Source organism: Carettochelys insculpta, chromosome 8, assembly GCF_033958435.1.
Source record: "Carettochelys insculpta isolate YL-2023 chromosome 8, ASM3395843v1, whole genome shotgun sequence".
In the NCBI taxonomy this organism is placed as follows: Eukaryota; Metazoa; Chordata; order Testudines; family Carettochelyidae; genus Carettochelys; species Carettochelys insculpta.
In genome coordinates, this window is record NC_134144.1 from 62,752,086 (window position 1) to 62,775,056 (window position 22,971).

Genomic DNA, 22,971 nt, shown 5'->3' on the forward strand with positions numbered 1-22,971 from the left:
TGGTTGGAATACAGAGTATAATGGCAACCATTCACAGGTGACTAACGTGAAACCTTGATCAGCCTGCACCATTCAAACAAGCCAGACCAAACACAAGATGAGTGAAATGAAGCCATTGCATGCAACGTAGGGATTTGGTCATTAAGCTCTTTAAAATATCTGAGTTGGTCATAAAAAAAAGCTCCCCCCCCCCAATAAAACAAGGATACTGTTATAATGGTATTTTACATCTGCTTTCTACAATTTCCATAAATTGCTAACATCTTTTATACTTAACCCACTGCTGTAGAATCATCCCATCAGAATGTGTGTGATACATCAGAATTCACTGGCACAGCTTACATTGTAAGATGTAAGCGGGTTGGGGAGAGGAATGTATGAAAAGAAAGCAAATGTGTGTCATTGATTTTTTCCCCCTGAGTTTTAGCATCTTGAGATAAATGAGTTTCTGTAATAAAGAAATTGCAGCATTTGTGAGGCAATCTTCTAAGATTTATTGATTTCTTAAAAAAGATTCATTAAACAAAACAAAACAAAACAAAAAATTGTCCACAACATGTCAAAGGAAACAAAAAACCCAAATCTCGTGGGATCATCACCAGGCCACAACAGGATTAGCTTTGTAGTTCCTGTAATCCTCTGCACAGAAGAATGCTAATTCAGTTTCATTTGCTGAAAGAAACACAAAATAAATATTCAGCACATCCAATAAATTTATTATTATTATTGTATTAACCATACAGCAGCCTATTAGCGTTAATTAGAACCTCAGACTGCATTCAGTGCCTTTTTTGGTTAAAGGCAATCACTAGTCACCACCTTGTTTGTTTTTACAGTAGACCCAAATATTATGTTTTGACCTGGTTAAAAAACTAGAATATTGCTATATAAATGCAAACAAACATCTCCAAAATCTTCAAGACTAATTTCACCAAAAGCTACAAAACCTTTGGATGGAACTCAGCAACCTATACAATTGCATGTTTATTCTAAGAATCAGAGAAAACAATGAAGCTTGGGGGAAGTGAAGTTCAGTCCATTATTCAGTTACGGAGGAAAAAAAATCTGAAATTAGCCTGTAGGTATAATAATTTAATACATAGAGGATTAGTAGAATATTTTACAGATCACTTTACATTTTCCCTCGTGGCCCACCAAAATATGTGTCTGAAGAAGTTAATTTTTTGCCCTGCTAATGATTAATTCATGAGGCTTCAACAATATGCAAAGTGAATGACACAAATTGGCTTCTCCGGCAGTACCTTCAAATACCTCTAATTATTCACAAGGGATATGGCACAGCTAAAGGACCCACAAAGGTTCAGAGCAGTCACAGTTCTTTCAACCCAGCAGGTCAAGGACTTCCTCTTCTAAAACAATAAGTCAGCAACATTACTAATTCAGCGTGGAGAATAAAGCTGTTGGAAAACCTTCACAATTATTAAACATGGAATTCTTTAAGGTGCTGAGCCAATAAGTTCCCCATTTGCTTTTTAAATTAATCCTGATTTTAATGAAGTCTGCCTGTCTTATAAAAAGGAGCAGAACAGGTTTTAGAATCTTGACTAAGAAACTGACAAGACTGTTTGCAATGAATGCTGAACACTTTATTAACATACATTCTTTCTCTAGAAATAGACATCCATTAACTTTGCTGACGAGATAATAGCTGTAATAATCATCACCACCATAAGGATTTCCTATAGATGCTTGTCTAATACCCTCGTAATTTAGCTCTCTACAGCCCAATTTTGCTAAGTGCTGAAATCAATGATTTGGAGTTGATGAGGATATACAGCACCTTGCAGGACTGGGCTCCTGGCATTTTACAAAAGGGAAATTATAGTGTTTGCTTCTAGTAAATGTTGTTCAGCCTAATTATTTAAAATCTAAACTACAGTAGTTGATTAATTACCATTAACTCACATGAGTAACAAATTAATCACAATTTAAAAAATGTTGATTAAATCACACTGTTAAGCAATAGAATACCAATTGAAACATTCATATTTTGGATGGTTTTCTACATTTAAATATATATATTTCTGTTGCAACACAATACAGGGTATAAAGTGCCCACTTTATGTTATTACAAGTATTTGCACTCACTCAAATAGTATTTTGCACAACAGTATTTGCATGAGCTGAACTGATATCTATCATGAAAGTAACTTACAAATACAAGTTTTTTCTTGTTATATAACTATATTCATAAGCAAAACAATGTAAAAAATTTCAAAGCTGATGAGTTCACTCAATCCTACTTCGCGTTTGCTCAAATCGCTAAGATAAACACGTTTGCAGACAATAATGCTGCCTGCTTGTTCAAAATGTCATCCAAGAGTAAGTAGTATTTGCATGGCACTGTTTTAGCAGATGATGCTCAGTAAAAAAAAATAACGCGTTAATTAAATTTGTGACTGAACCACTCCCAGAGGGGATGGGAGAACTGTTTGTCCCATTCTGTTTTACCTGCATTCTGCCATGCATTTTGTATTACGCTCATCCCTTGCTACATGAGCACAATTGGTTCCCAACTTTCTGCTCCAAGGGGAAAACTCATAAGAGGGACACTAAGTTCTCGTTAAAATACATGTAGAAGTCTCTGATTGGTTCCTAGTGCTCCTGACTCAGGGAAGGAGAGGAAGCAGGTAGTGCTGCTTTTGTAAGGTAAGTGAACCTTGGGTTTGAAGGTTGGGGAGGGTTAAAGGCTGGAGTTAGTTTGGGGCCATGAGTGGGAGGGAGGGTTAAAACCCGGTAGTGGGTTGGATCCATGGGGCCGGTGAGAGGTTCAGGCTGCTGCAGGTTGGGTATGTGGGCTGGCGGGGGGTGGGGGGGCAGGATCAGGCTGCAGCAAGTTAGATCTACCGGGCCGGCGGGGTGGAGGGGAGTCAGGCTGCTGCAGATTGGGGCCATGGGGCCAGCAGGGGTCAGGGTGCCGCGGGGCCTGTCTGCAGGGCTGGCAGGGGGTTTAAAGCTGCTGTGGGTTGGAGCTGCAGGGCCAGCAGGGGGTGGGGCTCAGAATGCCACGGGCTGATCTGCGGGGCCAGCCTGCTGCAGGTTGGAGCCGCGACAAGTGGAGTAAGGCTCATATTAGAGGGAGGAGTTCACTCATCTAGTGAGCTAAGGTAAGTATAGATGTCCCTCATTTCAGCAAGTACTCAAAAGTGAAAGTACTCGTTTAATGAGGGAGGAGTGTATAGCAGTTCTGGATAATGAACCAGCACATGTTCACTTTAAAAAAAAAAAAAAAACACTTTCACAGCAGCTTTGACAAAACACAAAAAAAGTGCCAGTGTAAGATTTCTAAAAATAGTTACAGCAGTCAACCTAAAGTTTAAGAATCTGGAGTGCTATCCAAAATCTGGGAGGGACAAGGTGTGAAGCGTGTTTTCAAAACTCAAAAGATCAACACTCCAGTAAAGATGCTACAGAGCCCTACCCAATGAAAGAGGAAAAAAAAATACAGTAAACCCCACAAGAGATATAATTTCAACTTGCTGCTGCAGCTGTCTGCCCACCCACCTTCTCCCAGCTGGGGGAAGCCAGGGAGAAGCTGCACCTAGCTCCCTGCTGCCACCTGATTCTGACTCCCTTAGGCTTGTAGGAGCCCAGAAACTGACCAGTGCACCAGCGCAGGTCAGTTTCCTGGCTCCCGCCAGCAAAGGGAAGCAGGGATCCATGCTGCCCCCTGGTTCCCAGCTCCCTGCCACCCTGGGAACCAGGAAACTGACCAGCGCTCATGCACTGGTGAGTTTCCCAGCTCCACCTGTCTCATGCGAAATTTGAGATATACAAGGGTGTGCAGGAGCGCAACCCTCGCATAACTCGGGTCTACAGTAATCGAGCTCCTGTTGGTGGCCTCTGATTCAGATAATGAACATGAACATCCACTGGTCTGCTCTCCTTTGGATCACTATCAAGCAGAACCCATCAACAGCATGGACCCATATCTTTTGGAATGGTGGTTCAAACATGAAAAGATGTACAGATGTATATGGCACATAACTGGCTATGCTACACTCTTGTTACTATTTTGGGATACAAATGTATCCCGAAATAGCAACTCTGGAGCTAAACAATGAGCTCAAAATAGCAGCACTATTTGAGCGTGGTATTCCATTTCCACCACCCTTTGCCGTCAGAGGAGTAGCGGAAACCTCAAAATAGCCCCCTATTTTGAAATGACACCAAGTTCAAAATAAGGTAACTTGAAATAACTTATGCAATTTGCACTGCATAAATTGCATAAATTATTCTGAGTTACATCTACAGTCTGCACGTAGCTCTTTTGTGCATCTGATGAAGTGAGTCTGTGCTCACGAAAGCTCATGCTCAAAACTTTTCTGTTAGTCTATAAGGTGCCACAGGACCCTTCGTTGCTGTTACAGATCCAGACTAACACAGCTACCCCTCTGATACATAGCCGTTGTGATTCTGGCTACAACAAAGCCATGTGAACACCTCTTCTCACTTTGAGGTGAGATTGCGAACAAGAAATGGGCAGCATTACCTCCTGCAAACTGTAACCAAACTGGTTTGTCTCCACAACTGGCTGAATAAGCAATAGGACTGAGAGGATTTCTAGGTTCTAAAGTTTTACTTTTTCTTAAATGCAGTTATTTTTGTACATAGTTCTACGTTTGTAAGTTCAACTTTCATGATAAAGAAATTGCACTACAGTATTTGCATAAGGTGAATTAAAAATACTCCATTCTTTTGTTTTTGATAATACAAATATTTGTAATCATAATACACATGAAGTGAGCACTGTGCACTTTGTAGTCTGTGTTGTAATAGAAATCAATGTATTTGAAAACATACAAAATATCCAATATAATTGAACAAATGATATTCTAGTATTGTTTAAGAGCACAATTAATCACACAATGAATTGTGGATTATTTTTTTAATTGCTTGACAGTCCTAATCTACACAGATCAATAGGAGATTTACAATTGATTTCAATTGAGACAAGTTCAGGACCAGAACTAATGTCACATAATTTGCATCACTTGTTTTCTTTATATTACCATGCTGCCTAGGAGTCACAGTCATAGGTTCCATTGTGCTATACCCTGTACAAATGCAGAACAGTCCTACCCCAAAGAGCTTTTGCTACATTTTTATTACTTAGCAGAAATGCAAATCTGCTCTCTTACTACACTATTCTGCTTCTGAAAGTCAGTGGAAGAGAGCTTTTCACACTGAGGAAAAACTTTAATCTATCAGAACACAAAAAAAGCAGCTCTTTTAAAAACCTCAAAACTTTTCAAGCGTGAGAGAATATTTCACATTACGCGGCAAGAATTTCATTTTACCTCATGCAGCAGTCAGACAGACACTAAGTCAGCGTAAGTCGTGAGTAAGTAATTTAACCTGAGTAAGGAGGTAGTGTTTTTCTAAGCCTTTCCCTTCTCCGCAAGTACAGAGAAATAAAGAGTCTAGTTCATCACACTTTATTTTCAGAACATGATTACTCTGGTGTGCTGGAAACATACTGAGATTGCATCAAGTTATACTACTCTCTTGTTCACAGTGTCACCTGTTTTAAATGTAGGAATGTACAAGAATTCATCCATGTTGTCTTGGGAGAGGAGGACCTCGCTGGAGGAGGGCAACTCTAAGCAAACTGCTGCTGCTGCTTCCCAATGCCTTGCCTAGACCTAGGTCATGCTATGTCAAATCTTAAGTAAGACTCACGCTGATGATAAACATATATACTAACTGAATTACAGGACTCTCAAATCTTCAGAATGTTAATAAACCAAAAACTCAGTTTTCTTCTCCATTAAAAGGAATGGTTTAGCAGGGGAAGTGAAAGAATGTCTTATTGTTAATATTGCAATAATGGCCAATCCTCTCTAAAGCTTTGTATGCAGGACCACTGTGCTAGGCACAGAACACACATAATTCAGGACTATCGTCACCTCAGAGAGGTTACAGTACAGGTCAAGTGGTAGGATGGCACGCAAAGAGGAAAGGGGGAAGAAACTAATAGTATTAGGTGCAAATACCGAACAGAAAGGGGAATTGATGAGTGTGGCTTAGTGGCATTCACCAGGAGTAAAGGAAAGACATTAAAATCAGTATTTTCTGAAGTTCCTGTTATTTTTCACCAGTAGTAAGATTTATAATAGTCTGGTAAGGGGAGTGGAGGCAGCACCAGTGACTGGAGCACTTTCAACTGGATCAGATAAAGAGCTAAACCACAGGTGACCAACCAGTTAGAGACAAAGAGCCAAGATAGCAGTGCACAGAGTGCAAAGAGCCACATATATCTGTTTATATATATATAAATAACAATACCTATAGACTGATATATAAAAATATATAATGTGTGGTCCAATGCCTCCTCCCCAGAACCAAGCACCCCCAGCCTTCCAGCTCTAACTGAATGCCCTCTCCCTCCCACAGAGCCAAGCGCTCCCAGTCTCCCACCCCCACTCTATCTTAATACCCTCCTCCACCCCCAGGTCCCCTCCCTCCCACTCTAATTCCATGCCAGTGACTCACTGGAGCTGCCACCCACCTCTCCCACTAAGTGGCGGGGCACATGCGCAGAGCAGGCAAGTGGTACTCCCAGTGTGCAGCCCTGAGGAGGAGCCACATTTGAAGTCTTAAAGAGTCACACATTGGCCGCCCCATTGCTAAATAGCACTATGTAGGGGAAAATCCTACACTGGCTGGGGGAGGGGCCAGGAGACCTAAAGCTGGATGGGTTCTTCATTCCTAACTTCTTTTGTGATGTTTCACTCACAAAGTAAGACTGTTGAGCACCGGTTTTAAATAAGCAATACCCTAAACTAATTGGAGCCATCTCAAAGCCTGTGAATCGGCGTCAAAGTCTCAACTGCTCTGCTACCACATTATCATCATCCAGACAGATCCGCACAGAACCAAAATGACATCCAGTGACAAAATTTCTCTTATGTAGGCATCTCTAACTCTCACAAGACAAGACGTGCATTCCTCTGTCAGCGGGCCATCAGGTTGATTTTGACTACCATCATGTTCACCACACCTTCTAAGCGATATTATTTTTTGTTCCCTGTTCACTTTGAACATTGCATTGCACAGTAAGCACACCTAATCTCATTTCATTATTCCACACTAGTTCCACCACTTACACTTCTAACCAAAACATCAGTTTAAATGTTACTGATAAGATTAAGCAGACATAGTACTAATAACCCATCTGTCAATCATTTTAAATTACCCTCAGTAGAATTCAAAGCACGCCTACTAGAAATCACAATCTGCATTCTGAACATTTGGAGTGCACTTAGCTACTGCCCTCTGCCCAGTGATGTGAACGTACATCCTCCCTACCCACCACCCCCCAACATCTTCCCTGGATAATTATTAGGTAGTGTAAAGAGCATCAGGAACAGCATTTACTTTTCAGCCAGCTATCCAAACATAATCAGCCGGTTATCATTACAATGACAAGCACAATAATCAGTCCTGTCAGTCAACATAAAGGTACTCCTACCTACTCCAGCTGCCTTCAAAGTGCTGTCTCCTTTTAAAATGAGTTTGTCATCATCCTCCAAACTCACTACAAGTTCATTGGTCTAGAAATAAGTAAACAGAGATAGGACAATAAATGCAGGTTTTACCAGCTCTACTATTATGTTTTCTAGAAGTGCATAAGTCCTGTTGTATCCACACACAAAAAAGGGGGGAAAAAGAAACAGATAGTGAATGTACCTTGGAGCCATGTGCTTGGTGAATAATCTTCATCGTATCTGGAAGAAAATACAAAAACTTCCTTTAAGATGTGGTTTGCAGCACTGGGCAATGGCCCTGCGGGTTCTACATTTGTCATCTCTTGGATTTTCTAAGTATTCTCTGTTCAAAAACAAGAAAAAGCTCCCCACACTGGCAGTTAGCCCTGCAATACACACCTGAAATAAGAGACTCAGGCTAGGTTCTTTTCTTCTTATGTATCATCACCTGGGTTAGAAGTTCAGACAAGTGAAGGTCTCATGAACGTTCCCACCATCCCGCTGTCCGGCCGCCAACAAGAGGAGTTGGAAGAAGGGAGAAGATGGACGGACGACAGCATATTTCAAAGGGGCCCAGAGGTCCCAGGCACTGCTGCTGCTATTGCGGCAGCTGGATCCCCAGGCCCCTTTGAAACACTAAGGAACCACCATTCCATGCAACTCTGAAGGGAGAGTCCAATGCTGTACACTGGGTGGCACTAAGGGCTGACTGCCCTCAGCCTTGCCCCTTCTGCCAGAGGCTCAGCCACTTCCAAAGGCACAGAGCAGGGCCCCTCTACATCTTGCCCCTGGTGTCTGTCAGCCCCACTGCCCCTTATCTTCATCCTCTGCCCTCCAGGATACCCATGCAACTGTCTTCAATGAGACTGCACAGGTGCACTGTAGATTACTGGAATTAAAGAAGAACCCAACATGTTCTCCCATAGCAGTGTTGGCTCTGCAGTACTAGCAGGAGGAAAAACAATAGTGACAACTTCATTTTGTCACTTCAAAATAAGCACAGCTGGCAGAACACACACACTGGGATTCCGTGAGCAAAGTTCAGGAAAGACCTGCTATAGTTAAATACACAAGCACTTTAATATAAATAACAGAAGCCCAAAACATCTCTGTTTTGACAAACTCAAAAAGAGGACAGGAATGCTTTTCCAGCAAAGCAGCTAGAAACCTGATGCTATTTACTTACTTGTAAATCTAGAGGGAAAATAGGTGTATTAGAGTAACTTTCAAATTGGTGTGACTGAACAGTCAGAGCTCTGGGACTGTCTCACTTAAAGGTCCCCCCACCAGGCTTTAACCTATGAGTGCACATACCACTTTGGCCCATTTTCTAGATTTTATTCATAGCACTTGAGGAGAGTTGAATTGCCTTGCTCTCCCTCTGCAAAGATCAGTAAAGAGGCAGATTTAGCAGACCTACACTACACTATATATCTAAACTATATATACACTACAACCTATATATCTTAGAAGCCAGCCATACATGAAACAACACGTACTGGAATCTTACTATGTCACAGAGGTACTGCAAGACAACCAAATGATTGCATTAAAAGCATACTAAGTTTTCATCTCTGGGAAGTGAGTAAGAGAAGCATCCAAGATTTTTACTAACCTAAGCCAGTTCTATACCCCAGTGAATGCAGCCCTAGATCTGCTTACAGGTGTTCAGATTCTAGTACAACTTCTCTTCCCCAATCTCTGAGGCTAAGGCTAAAATGTTGTTTCTATTTTAGGATACATTTGGCTTGGTTCCCCACTCCACCCTTCTGGGAGCCAGAAAACTGACCAGCCCTGGTGGGCTGATCAGTTTTCCAGCTCCTGCAAGCCCAGGGCAGCCAGGAACAAGGCTGCCGCCTGGTTCCAGTGTCCACTGCCTTGCGCGTAACTTGAGGATCTACTGTAGTAAGCCCCACAGAAAGCTAAGGCTAAGCTAATGTAACAGGAATCAATCTGCTGCCCTGGTGCAGTTCTGCTCCTTTGTTCAGTCTGTTGAATAGCAATTAGTCATATGTCCCCAAGCACAAACACAAAGTAAATCTCTCCTGAAGTCATGTGTGGGACTAGAACAAAGCTGTGCATGGACTGACAGCAGGGACCTGCAGGTATATCACAGCATGAAGAATATGACAGCACAGATTGCCTTTATTTACCACAAAGGGGTGGCATTTCAGAGACAGATGTTGCAGATCTCTAGAATGTTAAGTCCTTAAACAATACAATATTCACACCTATACTCAAAATTCAGAGAAACACACTAAAGGCATAGCTATTAGAAAACTGAATTCTAATCCCTCATTCACTCCTGTTTTACACCTCCTGATTCCCTATCAGTGTGGGTAGAGAATCTGCCCCTATGCCAGATTAGTCTCTTGATACACGCGTGCATGTCCCAGCACCACTCGTAGGAATTATGTTTTGTGCCCCAGTTGGAGGGCAATAGATGTAGTTTGCCAACTCTGTCGAGGACAGAGAGAAGTGGGAAGAGCGCTGATGGCAGAGAAGCACCTGTAAGGAAACCCCTGGAACTGTTCATCTTAGGAAAGGTTTATGACTCGGGGAAGGTGTTCTATTGTAATCTTGAGATATTCTTAACGCTCTGTACTGCATGTCCCTGCTATCATCCATTGCATCTCTTTTGCTCCACTCAAGCAGCATCCTTAGAGCCAAATTCCAGAAAAGGGATAAATCTGGACTACACAGAGCATGTTCTGTTCAGAATATGGTGCTCTGCACCTGTTTACACCAAGGAAGCCTGCATATGAGCAGCATTACTTGCAACAAGCACACAATTAGATTTAAATTTTACCCCAGGCTATTTCATTCCGAGCTTACATTTAGGAGTTTTACTATTTATTCAGCCACGTTTTCCTCCTCCTCTTCTTGTTTAATATTATGTAAATTCTTTAAGTACATAAATCTAAACATTTTCCACTTACTGCCCTCCACTCCATTGTGACCTCACAATTAGTAACTAGATATTGAAATGCATAAGCACGAAGAGAACTGTGATTTCAAGGTACTGTGGGTCACAAGCTGCTCTGCAGAATGGGAACAGAGTTTAAAAGGCACTTATAAAAGTGAAAAAATTAATTCCCCAAAATGCCTTTGCCAATTAGCAGTAGAATTTGTTATGTGCTACCTAATTCTGAAGTGAATAAAGAAGTTCATAATTGCTGGGTTTTGTAGACATGATGTAAAGCTAATGGTATATATATATACAACATTTGCAGCAGGGCTCTGCCAAATTAACCATTAGCTTGACTAGTCATTTCCTCAAATGACAAATGTCGCATCTGATGAAGCGAGTCTTTGCCCACAAAACCTTATGCTCCAAATGATCTGTTAGTCTACAAGGTGCCACAGGACTTCTTGTTGGTTTTTGAAGATACAGACTAACTTGGCTACCTCTCTGATACCTGAAAACAATGCATGTGTTTTTCTTCTGCAGCTCCTTTGAAGAAACAACTAGTCCTGATTTACTATATTTAGATGGAAATGACAATGCAGTTAAATCACATGACAATTGACATAACATACAGTACCCACTTTTTTTTATTAACAGAATGAGAAAAAAGTCACATACCATATTTGTATTTTTTAAAGGGAGGTGGCAGTCCTGTCCTTAAAGACACATCTATTAAAAATAAAGAGAGCACATGAAAAGGATTGTAAGTTTTCTTTTTATATTTTAAAATGATTACTTCACAAAGCTTGCATCCTGAACTTGAACTTTAAAATAAATCTCAAATCAGGAAACTTGTCTTAGTTGAAGAACAACCAATACAACTTTGAGACCAGATCCTGCAAATTTTATGGTATATACTTAACTTTACTTGTGAGAATTAACCCCACTGACTTCAGTGGAACTACTCACATGTATGTTAAGAAACAGTCTGCAGGATCAGACTCTTGGAGTCTTAGCCTCCAAAGCTTTTCTGTCATGTATTTCCTATTAACATTTTCAAAAGGGCAGAAGTCCTGCTTCCTTAGCTGCACGCTGCTTGTGAACAAATGACATATAAGTTAATTGGATTTGGTCAAACAAAGTCTGCTAACCATTTCTCCAAATGAAACCACACTGCTGAAAATAAACCCTTTTAGGGGCTAAATCTTGCCTGGTGTTGTGCAACACCAGGAAATGCTGAGCACCTACGTGCATTTCTGGCTGACAAAACCCAGCCTGGAAGAAAATAAGTCCTGGAGAAAACACATAAGGGGCTTCCACCATTGAGAACAACTATGCAGAAAACTTCCTCCCTATTCACATGAGACCACCTTTGCTTTGCCTCTCTGCCAAATACCAGTGAAGCCCCTAGTCATGTGGGAAGCGAGGAGAGATTCTCTAGATGGCCTATGTACTTAATACATTTTGAGAAGCTGCCCTACAATGCATCCCATGTGGTGACTCTTGCCAAACATAATCATGGGGGTTTCCAGCGTAGTGCAGAGGGGACGAAGTAATGCCTACGTGCAGTTGGACATCCTCTGTGGAAGCCAAAGTCTCCATGAACCCCAGCTCCCCAGCACCTGCCCCCTCGGTCCTTGGCAGTCCAAAGTGGAACAGGTGCAGCTGCAGCTTGAATGAGTTTTTCCATTAATTTCCTCCTCTACACCAGCTTATGCACAGACAGAAAAAGTACAGGGATCAAATAAGTGCACAAGAACAGTGTCTTACCATTCTTCACAAATGTGATGAATTGCTTTACTGTTTGGTCCAAGTTAACTCCATGATACACCACAAGTCTGAAATTACGGTGCTCAAAGGAACGAACCAGACGAACAGTAATGGTTGAGTTTTCTGATGACATATGAATTAACTGCAAACACCCTAGAAGACATTAAAGAAAGTAATTATCAAGTTACTTTGTAGAAATATAAACAGCTAAAAGAAGTAGGCCGAGATACATTAGTCTGACACTTCCATGTGCAAAATTACCTAGTGACCCTTAAGTGAATGGCCATGCTCCGGCATGTTAGGGTGAATTGCACGGGCACTTGAACAATGCGGTGAGGTACGTGGGGTGGAGGCAGGGTCCAGAGACCCTTTTAAACTGTTATAGGGAAATATGCCTCAGCACAAACATGCTAAACCACTAACCCCACACCAAGAACTGAGGAACCAAGTAAATTGGGCAAGTCTAAATCAGTCAGCAATGGAATTTACTGAATTGCTTGCAGACTGCACTATCTGTAGCCTTCCCCCCCCGCCACCCCGCCCCCCATCTAAAAGTGACAAACATGAAAAACCTATACAGGAAAGAGCCATGGCCTTTGACCTAGCAGCCCAGAGGGCCAGCTGCACACCTTAAAAGGAAAAAATAAGCATGACATGTATGGTTGCGTAAAATGGGGAGGGGGGCTGAGAGGGGCTGCAGGCAAAGAGAAGCAGAAGCAACCAGGATGTGATGTGTCAGGCCTCGGGTGGAGTCAGCAAACGGCAGGACCATAAAGGGGGGCAACAACATAAGGAGGGGGAGGAACTCCCGAATCCTGGGGAGACCGGACGCTGTCTGCAACAAGGACTGATCACCCTTCGCCGTTCCTCCCGCCTGCTCGCGAGTTAAAAAAAGTAGTGCCTGAATATCTCTTGGTACCACGAAGAAATTTGTAACAGTATAACTTAGACAGTCAGATGCAGTGTTTTGTTCCTGTACCTGCTCAGCTGCGTAAGTAGAAGTTAGCATTTGCATTTTTATTTCTGGTTTTCCTTTGAGTACCCTGCCATAGCTATGTGTATTACTGTGTGTATGTCTTCAGTTTCACGAGCCTGTAAGGGTCACGTGTAAGGCTGAGGCAAAGACACCCCAGAACCCCTGAAAGGCCTTTGACCCAATGACCGGGAAGTTCTGAAAGCAAGCTGCCTCACCTGGGAAGCATGATCCACTGAACCTCGTGTTCTACAGGACAGTTTGGCTGTTTGTACCTGTACATCACACTCTCCTATTAACCCTTAAGTCCTAACCCCTGAAACTCTAAACTCTCACTTCCTGGGGATAGATAACAGCTCTTAGAAATCAGGATAAACAACAGCCAATGAATTCCACCAACCCGTGGGCTGTTTTAAATAACTACTGGGAGTTAGAAAAACCTCAGGGGGCGTTTCTCTTTCTTTTGGGTGTAATCCTATTCCTCCTGTTGTTAGTGTGGTGTAAGCCATGGCTATAACTACACCAGTTTCGTAATAGCAGAATTAATCTCAGTGGTGCGGGTCATCACCAAGAAGCAGCCCTCCTTTTTTCCCCACTTCACCCACCTCTCACCTCCACCCTTATTTAGGGCTTCGAGCACAACATATTTGCTCCTCATTCCAAAGAGTTAAAAATGTACTAGATTTTTAAACATACTCTGTCCTCCCTTTAGATCCAATTCTGCATCACTTTTGCCATAACTACCATGGATGCAGGGCACGGTCATAGCCTCTTCACTAACACAGGATTGTCCAGGATGGTAAGAGTAGAGTTTGACACTACTCCTATGTTTACAAAGTCGACCTAGGCTACACAACTCCAGCAACATGAATAACTTAAATGGAGCCAATGTACTTTAGACAGAGTTATTGTGGGTTCTGCACTGCAGGGGAGTGGGCAGTCAACAGAAGAATTTCTCCCATTGACTTCCCTTACTCTTCTTGTTTGGGGTAAAGTAAGGGGGTCAGCTGGAGTGACCTGCAGTTGATTTGGCAGGTCTTAACTAGACCCACTAAACTGACTGCCAGTAGATTGATCCCAGAACATCGATCCTACCCCCCTTTAGTGTAGATGTAGCCGAAATGTCAGATGCCCAAGTTCTGAAGTTCTATGAACATAACTTCCACAGAGTATAGCACCAGCATAATTAAGCCTCAAGGTCAGGCCCTATATGAAGAAGAAGCGGATGGGCAGGGGAAGATATGCAGTACATGTTTTGCTTTTAATTTATTTGTCAGTCCAAGTCACTGAAGAGTCTGCCTGTCCTCTATGATCTAACAGATAGAATATGACACCATTAACAATAATACAAGGTTATTTATAATGCATCAGTATTTCAGACACAGAATATAGTAAAACGCCTGTACTACTACCTGAAGCTCATCTTCATGTCGAATAACAAATTAAAATTAAATCGGACAACATAAGGGCAATGAAGACAATGTTATGTCATTTGTGTAGGACTTAGGAGGCAAAATTCTCCTCTCATTTACACTAGCATAAACCCCAAAGCAATCCACTGGGTTTACACCTTTGTAACTAAAGGCAGAATACAGACTGGTAGGTGGATTTTTTTGGCTTGTTTGTTTGTTTTTCCCCCCCTCTTCCTCTTTCCCCTTTAAGCAAAATGAGAGATTTTAGTTCAGCACCTTCAGACTCAATTTCCAGTCTAACCAGCAGAGCTATTTACTACCACTGACAACATCCCTAGTTCTCAGTGATGGATGCTCCTCCACTTCCCAGTCTTCCATGAGTTCATTAGCTTTCAGGTGTTCTGCAACAATGACAACAGGCCACAGCTTCAGTGCTAGGGAGTTTGTCTTTAGCACAGAACTACATTTCAGCTGCCTTTGCCCAATGACAGCTACTTCCATTACCTGCAACTATCTGCGCAGTTTTGGGTCTCTCTTCCTCATTCTATTTGTCTCTGACATATTGGTTCTTTTTGTATTTGTCGCACTACAATAACTAAAAGTCTCATGAATCTGAAATATTTAAATGGTTTATTTAGTTTTTATCAATCAAATTTTGGATACTTATATGATTCCTATTACTGGAGTATCTGAACACCTCACAATCTTTAATCCATTTATGTTCAGGACACTGCTGTGAGGTAGAAAAATACTATTAACCAATGGGAAACAGAGGCAAAAATCTCCCAAATCTAAGGTAGTGCGCTAAACCCCAAGCAATCCTTCTCCTAAATAATACACAGGGCTTCACTTCCATTTTTGTCTGGGGGGGACCCTTCTATACCCACCAGACTCCCCCACCCCCCGACACTTTCTGAACACACTTCCTGGGATCAGAAGATTTTAAGGCACAAAGAGAAGCTGCTGAGTTTAACATTCAGCACCTAGATGAGGAAATGCTGATAACTTAGATTGATCTGACACTGAGATTAGCCAGATTCCGAGCTGCACTTCTCAGGAGGCACATCACAGAAGGTCCAGCCCAGAAAAATCAGTGAGCTGCCCAAGGCAGACATATTGATAGTTTGTGTCTTACAGAACTCAGTTGATGCTGGGCTCTTTCTTCCATGTCCAAGACACACATAAGATTACCAAAGCTGACTAAAGAGCTGTGTGCAAGCCCTGCTCCTGCAGTATGGAGGAAACCAAAGGTCAGGCAATCCCTTTTCCTTTTTCTCCTCTGAAGCTCATGAATGGATGAGAGATCTAAGTGACAGTGCACTGAAAATTCCCTCAAACTGCTTACCCCTGACTCACGCCTAGATGTCCAGCCCCCTCCCTCTTACCTCCCAAAACCTACTACGGGCAGCCCCCCTGCCCCTCACAACCCTCCACTGCTCTTCCTCCCCCTCCACGCCTGTTCCTGGCAGCCTCCAATCCACTACAAGCCGTCTCCCATCCCTCACCCCCTTCCCCCCACTACACACACATACACGTGCTTTGTCATGACCTCATACATAGTATCCTGCAGGGCCTCTACTAGTAGGTCAGTCTTCTATACCAGATTTAGACTGGCTACACTACAGAACTTCCCTCATGGAAATGCAAGCAAACTATGCATTCTCTTAAAAATATTTTAATGCAGTGTTTTGCAAACTCAAATTGACTTGCTGCCTTCCTAAATTGCGTCAGGGAGATCTTCGGGATCAGCACCAGTGCACAGGCCAGTCCTGGAGAAAGGAATTTTACACATAGTGCCATCTAGTGACTGAACGGTATAATACAGTTTAATAGTCCATTACATTCCCGTTTCAAGTTTTACATTCCTACCATTTACATAAAACTTACACTACTGCTAAATCCAGCCTCCCTGAGTCATACTGGTTTTCTAATTACACAACACTACCATATAACGCAGTCATCTGACTGTGCCAACAATGCCCTGACACTATGTACTTTGGACAGACTGGGCAAAACCTTTGCCAAAGAATAAATGGGCCCAGAGCAAACATCAAGAAATGCAATACACATACGCCGGTCCGTGAACACTTCAATGGAGTGGGCCATTCTGTTGAAGACTAGAGAATGTGTGTCCTGGAACATGGAGAATTTAACAACAGATTAGAATGAGAGATTTGTGAGTTAGGGTACATATTCAAATTCAACACATTAACACGTAGTATGAACAGAGACATCAATTACCTCACATAGTACAAGGACTGTTTCCCTTCCTTTGATGCTCGTAATTATCTCAGACAGGACAATTAACTTCCTCCCCACCTCCCACCTCCCTTCAATCCTATTCAATTTGTCAGTTTTTATTGCAATTTTTTTTTTTTTGGTCCTCTGTACTTATGTCAGTCTGTTCAGGAAATGAAATTGATCTGATGAAGTGGGTCTGTCCCATGAAACCTCATCACCGAATAAATCATTTTGCTAGTCTTTAAAGTGCTACATTTCTACTGCTTTGTTTTGTTGGAGTACAGACTAATACAGCTACCTCTCTGGGACTGTTCATTAGTTGCAATAACTGTATCGTGTCAGTTTAGAATTTTTGATGACCTTGTTCTTTGTGAACTTTCTGTAGAATTTGCTCTACTGTTTCTTCTTTTGGAGGAACAAATTGAAACATTGACGACATTTTCAGCTGAACTCTACTTTGTCTGTCCAATCACACTGGGCTGGGGCAAATGAATACTTTTTCTTTACAACAGCTGAAGTTGCACATCCTTTTTTCCATTCAGTCTGATACAGTCACTACATTCCAGATCAGACAGCTCTCTAAAAGCATTCATAAATTCCTTTCGTGTTTTTATCCTGTGTGGCTATTGTCCTCACATCCAGTCACTTTTGGAAACAGAGTAGACTCTCAGAGTTACGAGCACCAAAGAAGTGGAGGTTGCTAATAACGGACAGTTTTAACTGAACAAAATGTTACGGTTGTTCTTTCAAAAGTTTACAACTGAGCATTGACTCAATAAAGCTTTGAAGCTTTATTATACAGAAGAAAAATGCTGCTTTCCCTTTAATTTACATTTAACACAGTACTGTACTTGTTTTTGTTTGCCTCTGCTGCCGCCTGATTATGTGTTTTCACTTTCAAATAAGGTGTGTGGTTAACTAGTCAGTACAAAACTCATGTTCTAGGCTGTCCTCCCATAATCAGTGACTGCTTGGTGAGTTGAGGGGCAGGGTGACAAGGAGGGAGGTGAGGCAGAGGCAGAGACAAAGTGTAGGACTTCAGCAGCAGGGAAGGAGACACAACAGATGTTGGGACGGTGGGAAAGGAGCAGGGAACTCGGTCAACAGGCAACCAGCTACCCTGCTGTTTCCTCCCTCCTGGCAATGCAGAAACAAAGAGAGCATTCCTATCTTTTCCTCACTGCTGGGCATCCAGAGAACCTTTTATTTGTTTTCCCCCTACCAGCCACAGCTGTACAGGAGCATGAAGAGGTTCCTTCAAATGAACCTGTGCCCACTTGGGCAATAAATACACATTCTAAGGGAATTTCAGCTTCTCCCTAAGGCAACGCCAAAGTCCCACAGGAACTGACACAGCAAGGAAATGAGTTCCCAGAAGCAATCATTAAATCCCAGATGCAGAACCTTCTCCCCTAGCCTCTGCAATCCCTTGTGGCCCTAGCCCTCTGCACCCACTTCTTCACACCCTTGGTCTCTTACCTCCAGTGGCCGCACATAGATCACCCATGCAACCTGCCCACCACAACAGTCCTGATTCTAGCGACAGCCTGGATTCCATGTTATTCTGATTCACCAGGGTTCTCATTAACACATTTCATATAAACAGAGGGTGAACCATGTTAGTCTGTATCTGCAAAAACAAGAAGTCCTGTGGCACCTTAGAGACTAACAGATTTTTTGGAGCACAAGCTTTTGTCAGTTTTCATTTACTTTTTTTTGGTACCTCTCTGTTATAACTGTCACGTCAATTCACTTTCAGCACTACCTCCAAATCTGAAAAAGTGGGTCTGCCCCACAAAATTACTTTGTTAGTCTTTGAAGTGCTACACAACTGCTTTTTAGCCTTGACAGGCAATTTCAGCTCTTGGAGGACATGAAGGTGACAGTATATTAATACTAGTATGACTTCCACAGTTGTAGAGCTGAGCAAATTTGCAGATATCCATTTTATATCTATGGGAGTCCACAGATGTGGATGCAGATATTTGCAGTTCATTTTTGCACATACAGATGCAGACACAATATTGTATATATTCAAGGCTCTACACATCTATGCCCAAGTCAATTTTAAAGATAACAGTCCTTGCATGAATAGTAAAGCTACATCTACATTACAAAATAAAACTGAATTTGAGCCACTCAGCTCAATATTATCATGTGTCTTCAACTGTCAATACCATTGGCTCAATTTAGGGAGCACTACTATTGCGATCATATCATTGGAAACTGCTTGGTACAGCATCAAGTTTGAATTTAAGAGTTCAAATAAAGGCTGGTGTGGAAGCATCATGTCTTAAAATTGACTTTATTAGCCTCCAGAGTTATGTCAGATGTAACCGGCAATGCCCCCCAGTTCTCTGCTCTGGCTGCTGCTCTCCAGGTGCACAGGAATTAGGTAACAGGAAGACCGTGAATTTGAAATCGGGACCAGGAAGCCTGTGGCTGTGGGTTCATGTCTGTATGAGAGACCGAGAAACGTTTTTCTTTCTTTGCCATTAGTGCCGTGAGTGCATCTACCCACTACAAATAACCCCTGCAGGGAGTTCATGGTTCTGTCTCTATACTTGGTACTTTCTTCTGTGCTGCCTGGTGCCAGCCGCTGTCCTGCCACACCATGGGGCAGCAAGGCTGTGGTGGGGGACATGCTTGCATAAGAGGACAAAAAACTTCTTCTCAGCAGTTTACATTTGTGTGCTCCGACCCCTCGCCCCACAGGCACCATGCAGTCAGGGTTTTTCCCGTGCTCAGCCACATCATGTGGGTAGCCCCCAACCCAATAAAAGGACATGCCTGCCATTCAGTATTGACCATGCTGCCAGGCAGCAGCATCTCCTAGCTTGTGCACATTTAGGCTCCAAGGGCAACCTGATAGCTTTTTTTGACACGATAACAAGACTCGTAGATAAGGGAGAAGCAGTGGATGTGGTATACCTAGACTTTAGTAAAGCATTTGATACTGTCTCGCATAATATTCTTATCGACAAACTAGGCAAGTCCAACTTAAATCACGCTGCAATAAGGTGGGTGCATAACTGGCTGGCTAATCGCACCCAGAGAGTAGTTGTTAATGGTGCTCAATCCAGCTGGAAAAGCATAACAAGTGGGGTTCCGCAGGGGTCTGTTTTGGGACCAGTTCTGTTCAATATCTTCATTAATGATTTGGATATTGGCATAGAAAGTACGCTTATTAAGTTTGCAGATGATACCAAGCTGGGAGGGGTTGCAACTACCTTGGAGGATAGGGTCATAATTCAGAATGATCTAGATAAATTAGAGAAATGGTCTGAAGTAAACAGGATGAAGTTTAATAAAGATAAATGTAAGGTGCTGCACTTAGGAAGGAATAATCTGTTTCACACATACAGAATGGGAAAAGACTGTCTAGGAAGGAGTAGAGCAGAAAGGGACCTAGGGGTTCTAATAGATCACAAGTTAAATATGAGTCAACAGTGTGATGCTGTTGCAAAAAAAGCAAACATGATTCTGGGATGCATTAGCAGGTGTGTTGTGAACAAGACACGAGAAATCATTCTACCGCTCTACTCTGCGCTGGTTAGACCTCAGCTGGAATATTGTGTCCAGTTCTGGGCACCCCAATTCAAGAAAGATGTGGAGAAATTAGAGAAGGTCCAGAGAAGAGCAACTAGAATGATAAAAGGTCTGGAGAACATGACATATGAAGAAAGGCTGAAAGAATTGGGCTTGTTTAGCTTGGAAAAAAGAAGATTGAGGGGGGACATGATAGCGGTTTTCAGATATCTTAAAGGGTGTCATAAGGAGAAGGGAGAAAACTTGTTCTTCTTGGCCTCTGAGGAGAGAACAAGAGGCAATGGACTTAAACTGCAGCAAGGGAAGTTTAGGTTGGACATTAGGAAAAAGTTCCTAACTGTCAGGGTGGTCAAGTACTGGAATAAGTTGCCAAGGGAGGTTGTGGAATCTCCCTCGCTGGAGATATTTAAGAACAGATTAGATAGATGTCTATCAGGGATGATGTAGATAGTGGTCGGTCCTGCCGTTGGGGCAGGGGACTGGACTCGATGGCCTCTCGAGGCCCCTTCCGGTCCTAGTGTTCTATGATTCTATGATATTCCAGGACTCGCAGCTGCCAGGAGGAAGTCTCCCCCAGAGGCTAAGATTTTCACAGATTGCTGCCACTGGAGGGAAGTCTCCTCTGGTGGGTAAGATTTTTGGGGTCTTGCAGCCCTCCAGGGAGACTGCTTCAACTGCCCCCTCCCCCCCACCAAAAATATTTTCAGGGCCTTTCTGCCACCAGGGGAAGTCTCCCCAGGCAGCTAAGGTTTTGGGGGCATTGATTGCACTGGGGGCGGGGTCTCAACTGACAACTAAGATTTTCGGGGCATTGCTGCCACCAGGAAGACTACCTCAACTGGCCCCCCACTGAACCCCACCCCCATCTCCTGCTCCAACAAGGAGCCGAGGTGGGGGGGGGTTAGCGGGTGCAAGTTGCAAGGGCTTGCAGCTGCCTGAGGGGACTACCTCATCTGGCCCCCCAGAGACCCCACCTCCACCCCTTGCCCCAACAAGGACCCGGGGAGGCTAGCCGCCAACAGGGGGCAAGTCTCCTCCGTCAGCTATGAATTGCAGGGCCTGGCTGCTGCCCACAGAAACAGTTCAAGTGGCCGTTGAGCCACGGACCCCACACCCAAAAATGATTTTCAGGGGCCATGTCAAATAGCCATCCAACCTCCCAAATAACAAACCACCCCACAATGGCAATGAAATTTGGACAGCCCCATTCCCCCATGTTGTCAATGTCTGTATAGCGAAGAGGGAAGCCAAAAATCTTTTTTGCCCCAGCCTTTTCTATTCCCTTTCTTCTAACTTTGCACCCCTTCACACAGGGAAGGGTGGGTGGACGGCCAGCTGAGAATACAGACTATGCACAGAAGCATCTTCCGAACTACCTCATTAACACGCCCTCACTTTGTCTTAGTGCACACAAAGCCATTACGAATTAGCATTTTTCCATAGTGTGCATTTAATCTGAAAGGTTGCATAGTTAGCTTGTGTATAAAGTCAAGTCTATTATTATGTATAGCCGCTTCATATTCACAGGTATCCGCATTCATGGATACGGATGCAAATACATGCTACTCCTTTTTGTATCTAGAACACTACAAATTCCCAGATGTGGATGCAGACATTCTTGCAGATGCAGGTTTTTGTATCCACACAGGGCTCTGAATAGAAGAAGATGCTTATAGCCGTCCGACCAATAACCAGTCTACCTCCTGATAGTTTCATGTTTTACAACTCCCAAATGAGAGCGTTCTGCCAAGAGCTGCAAAGCGGTTATAAAAGATTCAAGAGACTTCCCTGGCAAAGGTGCCCCCTTTCACACACTGTGCTTCCCTGGGGCACAAAAAGAGGTATCCAGCAATGACAGAACTGCTTCCCAGTACTCTCTGGAGCTGTTGTGAGTAAGTGCAATAGATTTAAAGTTTGCCCAGAGCAGGGAGTAAAGCCCAAGTCAGGCCGTCAGGAGGCTCCGGGCAGTTTAGCAGGAATGTGACATCTTGCAGTCTCGCCGCCCTGACACTGCTGAACGTTCCAGGCCCTAAGCAGTACCACGGCCTCGGGCCTACACCTCGTATCCCCTCCGCTGCTGCGCTCAAGCCCGACACCGCGCCTGTACTACCCCCCGCAGCAGGCCTCCCGCAAGCCGCTCAGCCTCCACGCCTGCCGGACCCCCCTGGGGAGAGACGCGTCCGCGCCGCCCCCATCACGTCACACACGCCACGAGCTGGAAATTATACCTCAGGCGCCATCAGGCCCCCACTCCGCCAACTACAACCCCCCACCCCAAGCTCGCGCTCCCTCACCCCAGCCCCGCCCCTCAAACGGACATCCTCCCCCGTTCAGCTTACACCAATAGTCCACCTGAGCCACTTCCGGCTTCACAGCCCTCACGCCGCGCGACAGCGTCACATGACCTTTTACTTCCGCACTCCGCGTTTTCCAACGTGCGGCCGGGGCCGGTCTGAACAAGCGCTGCTCCGCGATTGGCCTCACCATACGCTGTCTCCGCCCTCGCCTTCAGTGATTGGGGGTAGTGCTCAGTGTGGACTCTGGCTCATTCAGGATTGGTGGTGGATGTCGTCGCAACGAGGCGATACGGCGCCCCTGAGCCCCGCC

The 22,971-nt window shown here is 43.5% G+C and overlaps 2 protein-coding genes across 5 annotated transcripts in view; one reads left to right on the forward strand and one right to left on the reverse strand.

Annotated features, from left to right (window-relative positions):
* Nucleotides 1–5,808, forward strand: part of STEAP3 (STEAP3 metalloreductase) — a 52,280-nt gene extending 46,472 nt beyond the window's left edge. For 2 of the 3 annotated variants that reach the window (XM_075001009.1, XM_075001007.1), the window contains one exon: nucleotides 5,561–5,808. The gene's annotated coding sequence lies outside the window, so the exon portion shown is untranslated. Of the gene's footprint in view, nucleotides 1–5,539 lie in introns of all 3 variants that reach the window. The other variant, XM_075001008.1, reaches the window with a different exon arrangement.
* On the reverse strand, nucleotides 483–22,933 carry C8H2orf76 (chromosome 8 C2orf76 homolog). Of its 2 annotated transcripts, none has more exons than XM_075001012.1 (6): nucleotides 22,704–22,933; nucleotides 12,190–12,342; nucleotides 11,098–11,148; nucleotides 7,714–7,751; nucleotides 7,496–7,577; nucleotides 483–672 (listed from the first exon to the last, which is right to left on the reverse strand). In XM_075001012.1, exons 1-6 carry the CDS (start codon nucleotides 22,849–22,851, stop codon nucleotides 596–598), a joined length of 549 nt encoding a protein of 182 aa, XP_074857113.1. In that variant the 5' UTR covers nucleotides 22,852–22,933; the 3' UTR covers nucleotides 483–595. The 2 variants fall into 2 exon arrangements, with proteins under 2 accessions (XP_074857113.1, XP_074857114.1); XM_075001013.1 differs by lacking the exon at nucleotides 22,704–22,933 and adding an exon at nucleotides 22,593–22,613.
* Between the last annotated feature and the right edge of the window lie 38 nt (nucleotides 22,934–22,971).

Bases quoted from the DNA above. Each gene is read 5' to 3' on its own strand.
- C8H2orf76 (XM_075001012.1), bottom strand. From the start codon at position 22,851: ATGGTGAGGCCAATCGCGGAGCAGCGCTTGTTCAGACCGGCCCCGGCC. The intron at 7,752-11,097 runs GTATGTGACTTT...ATTTTCTTCCAG, and splicing joins CTTTAAAAAATACAAATATG to ATACGATGAAGATTATTCAC. The intron at 7,578-7,713 runs GTACATTCACTA...ACTTATTTCTAG, and splicing joins ACCAAGCACATGGCTCCAAG to ACCAATGAACTTGTAGTGAG.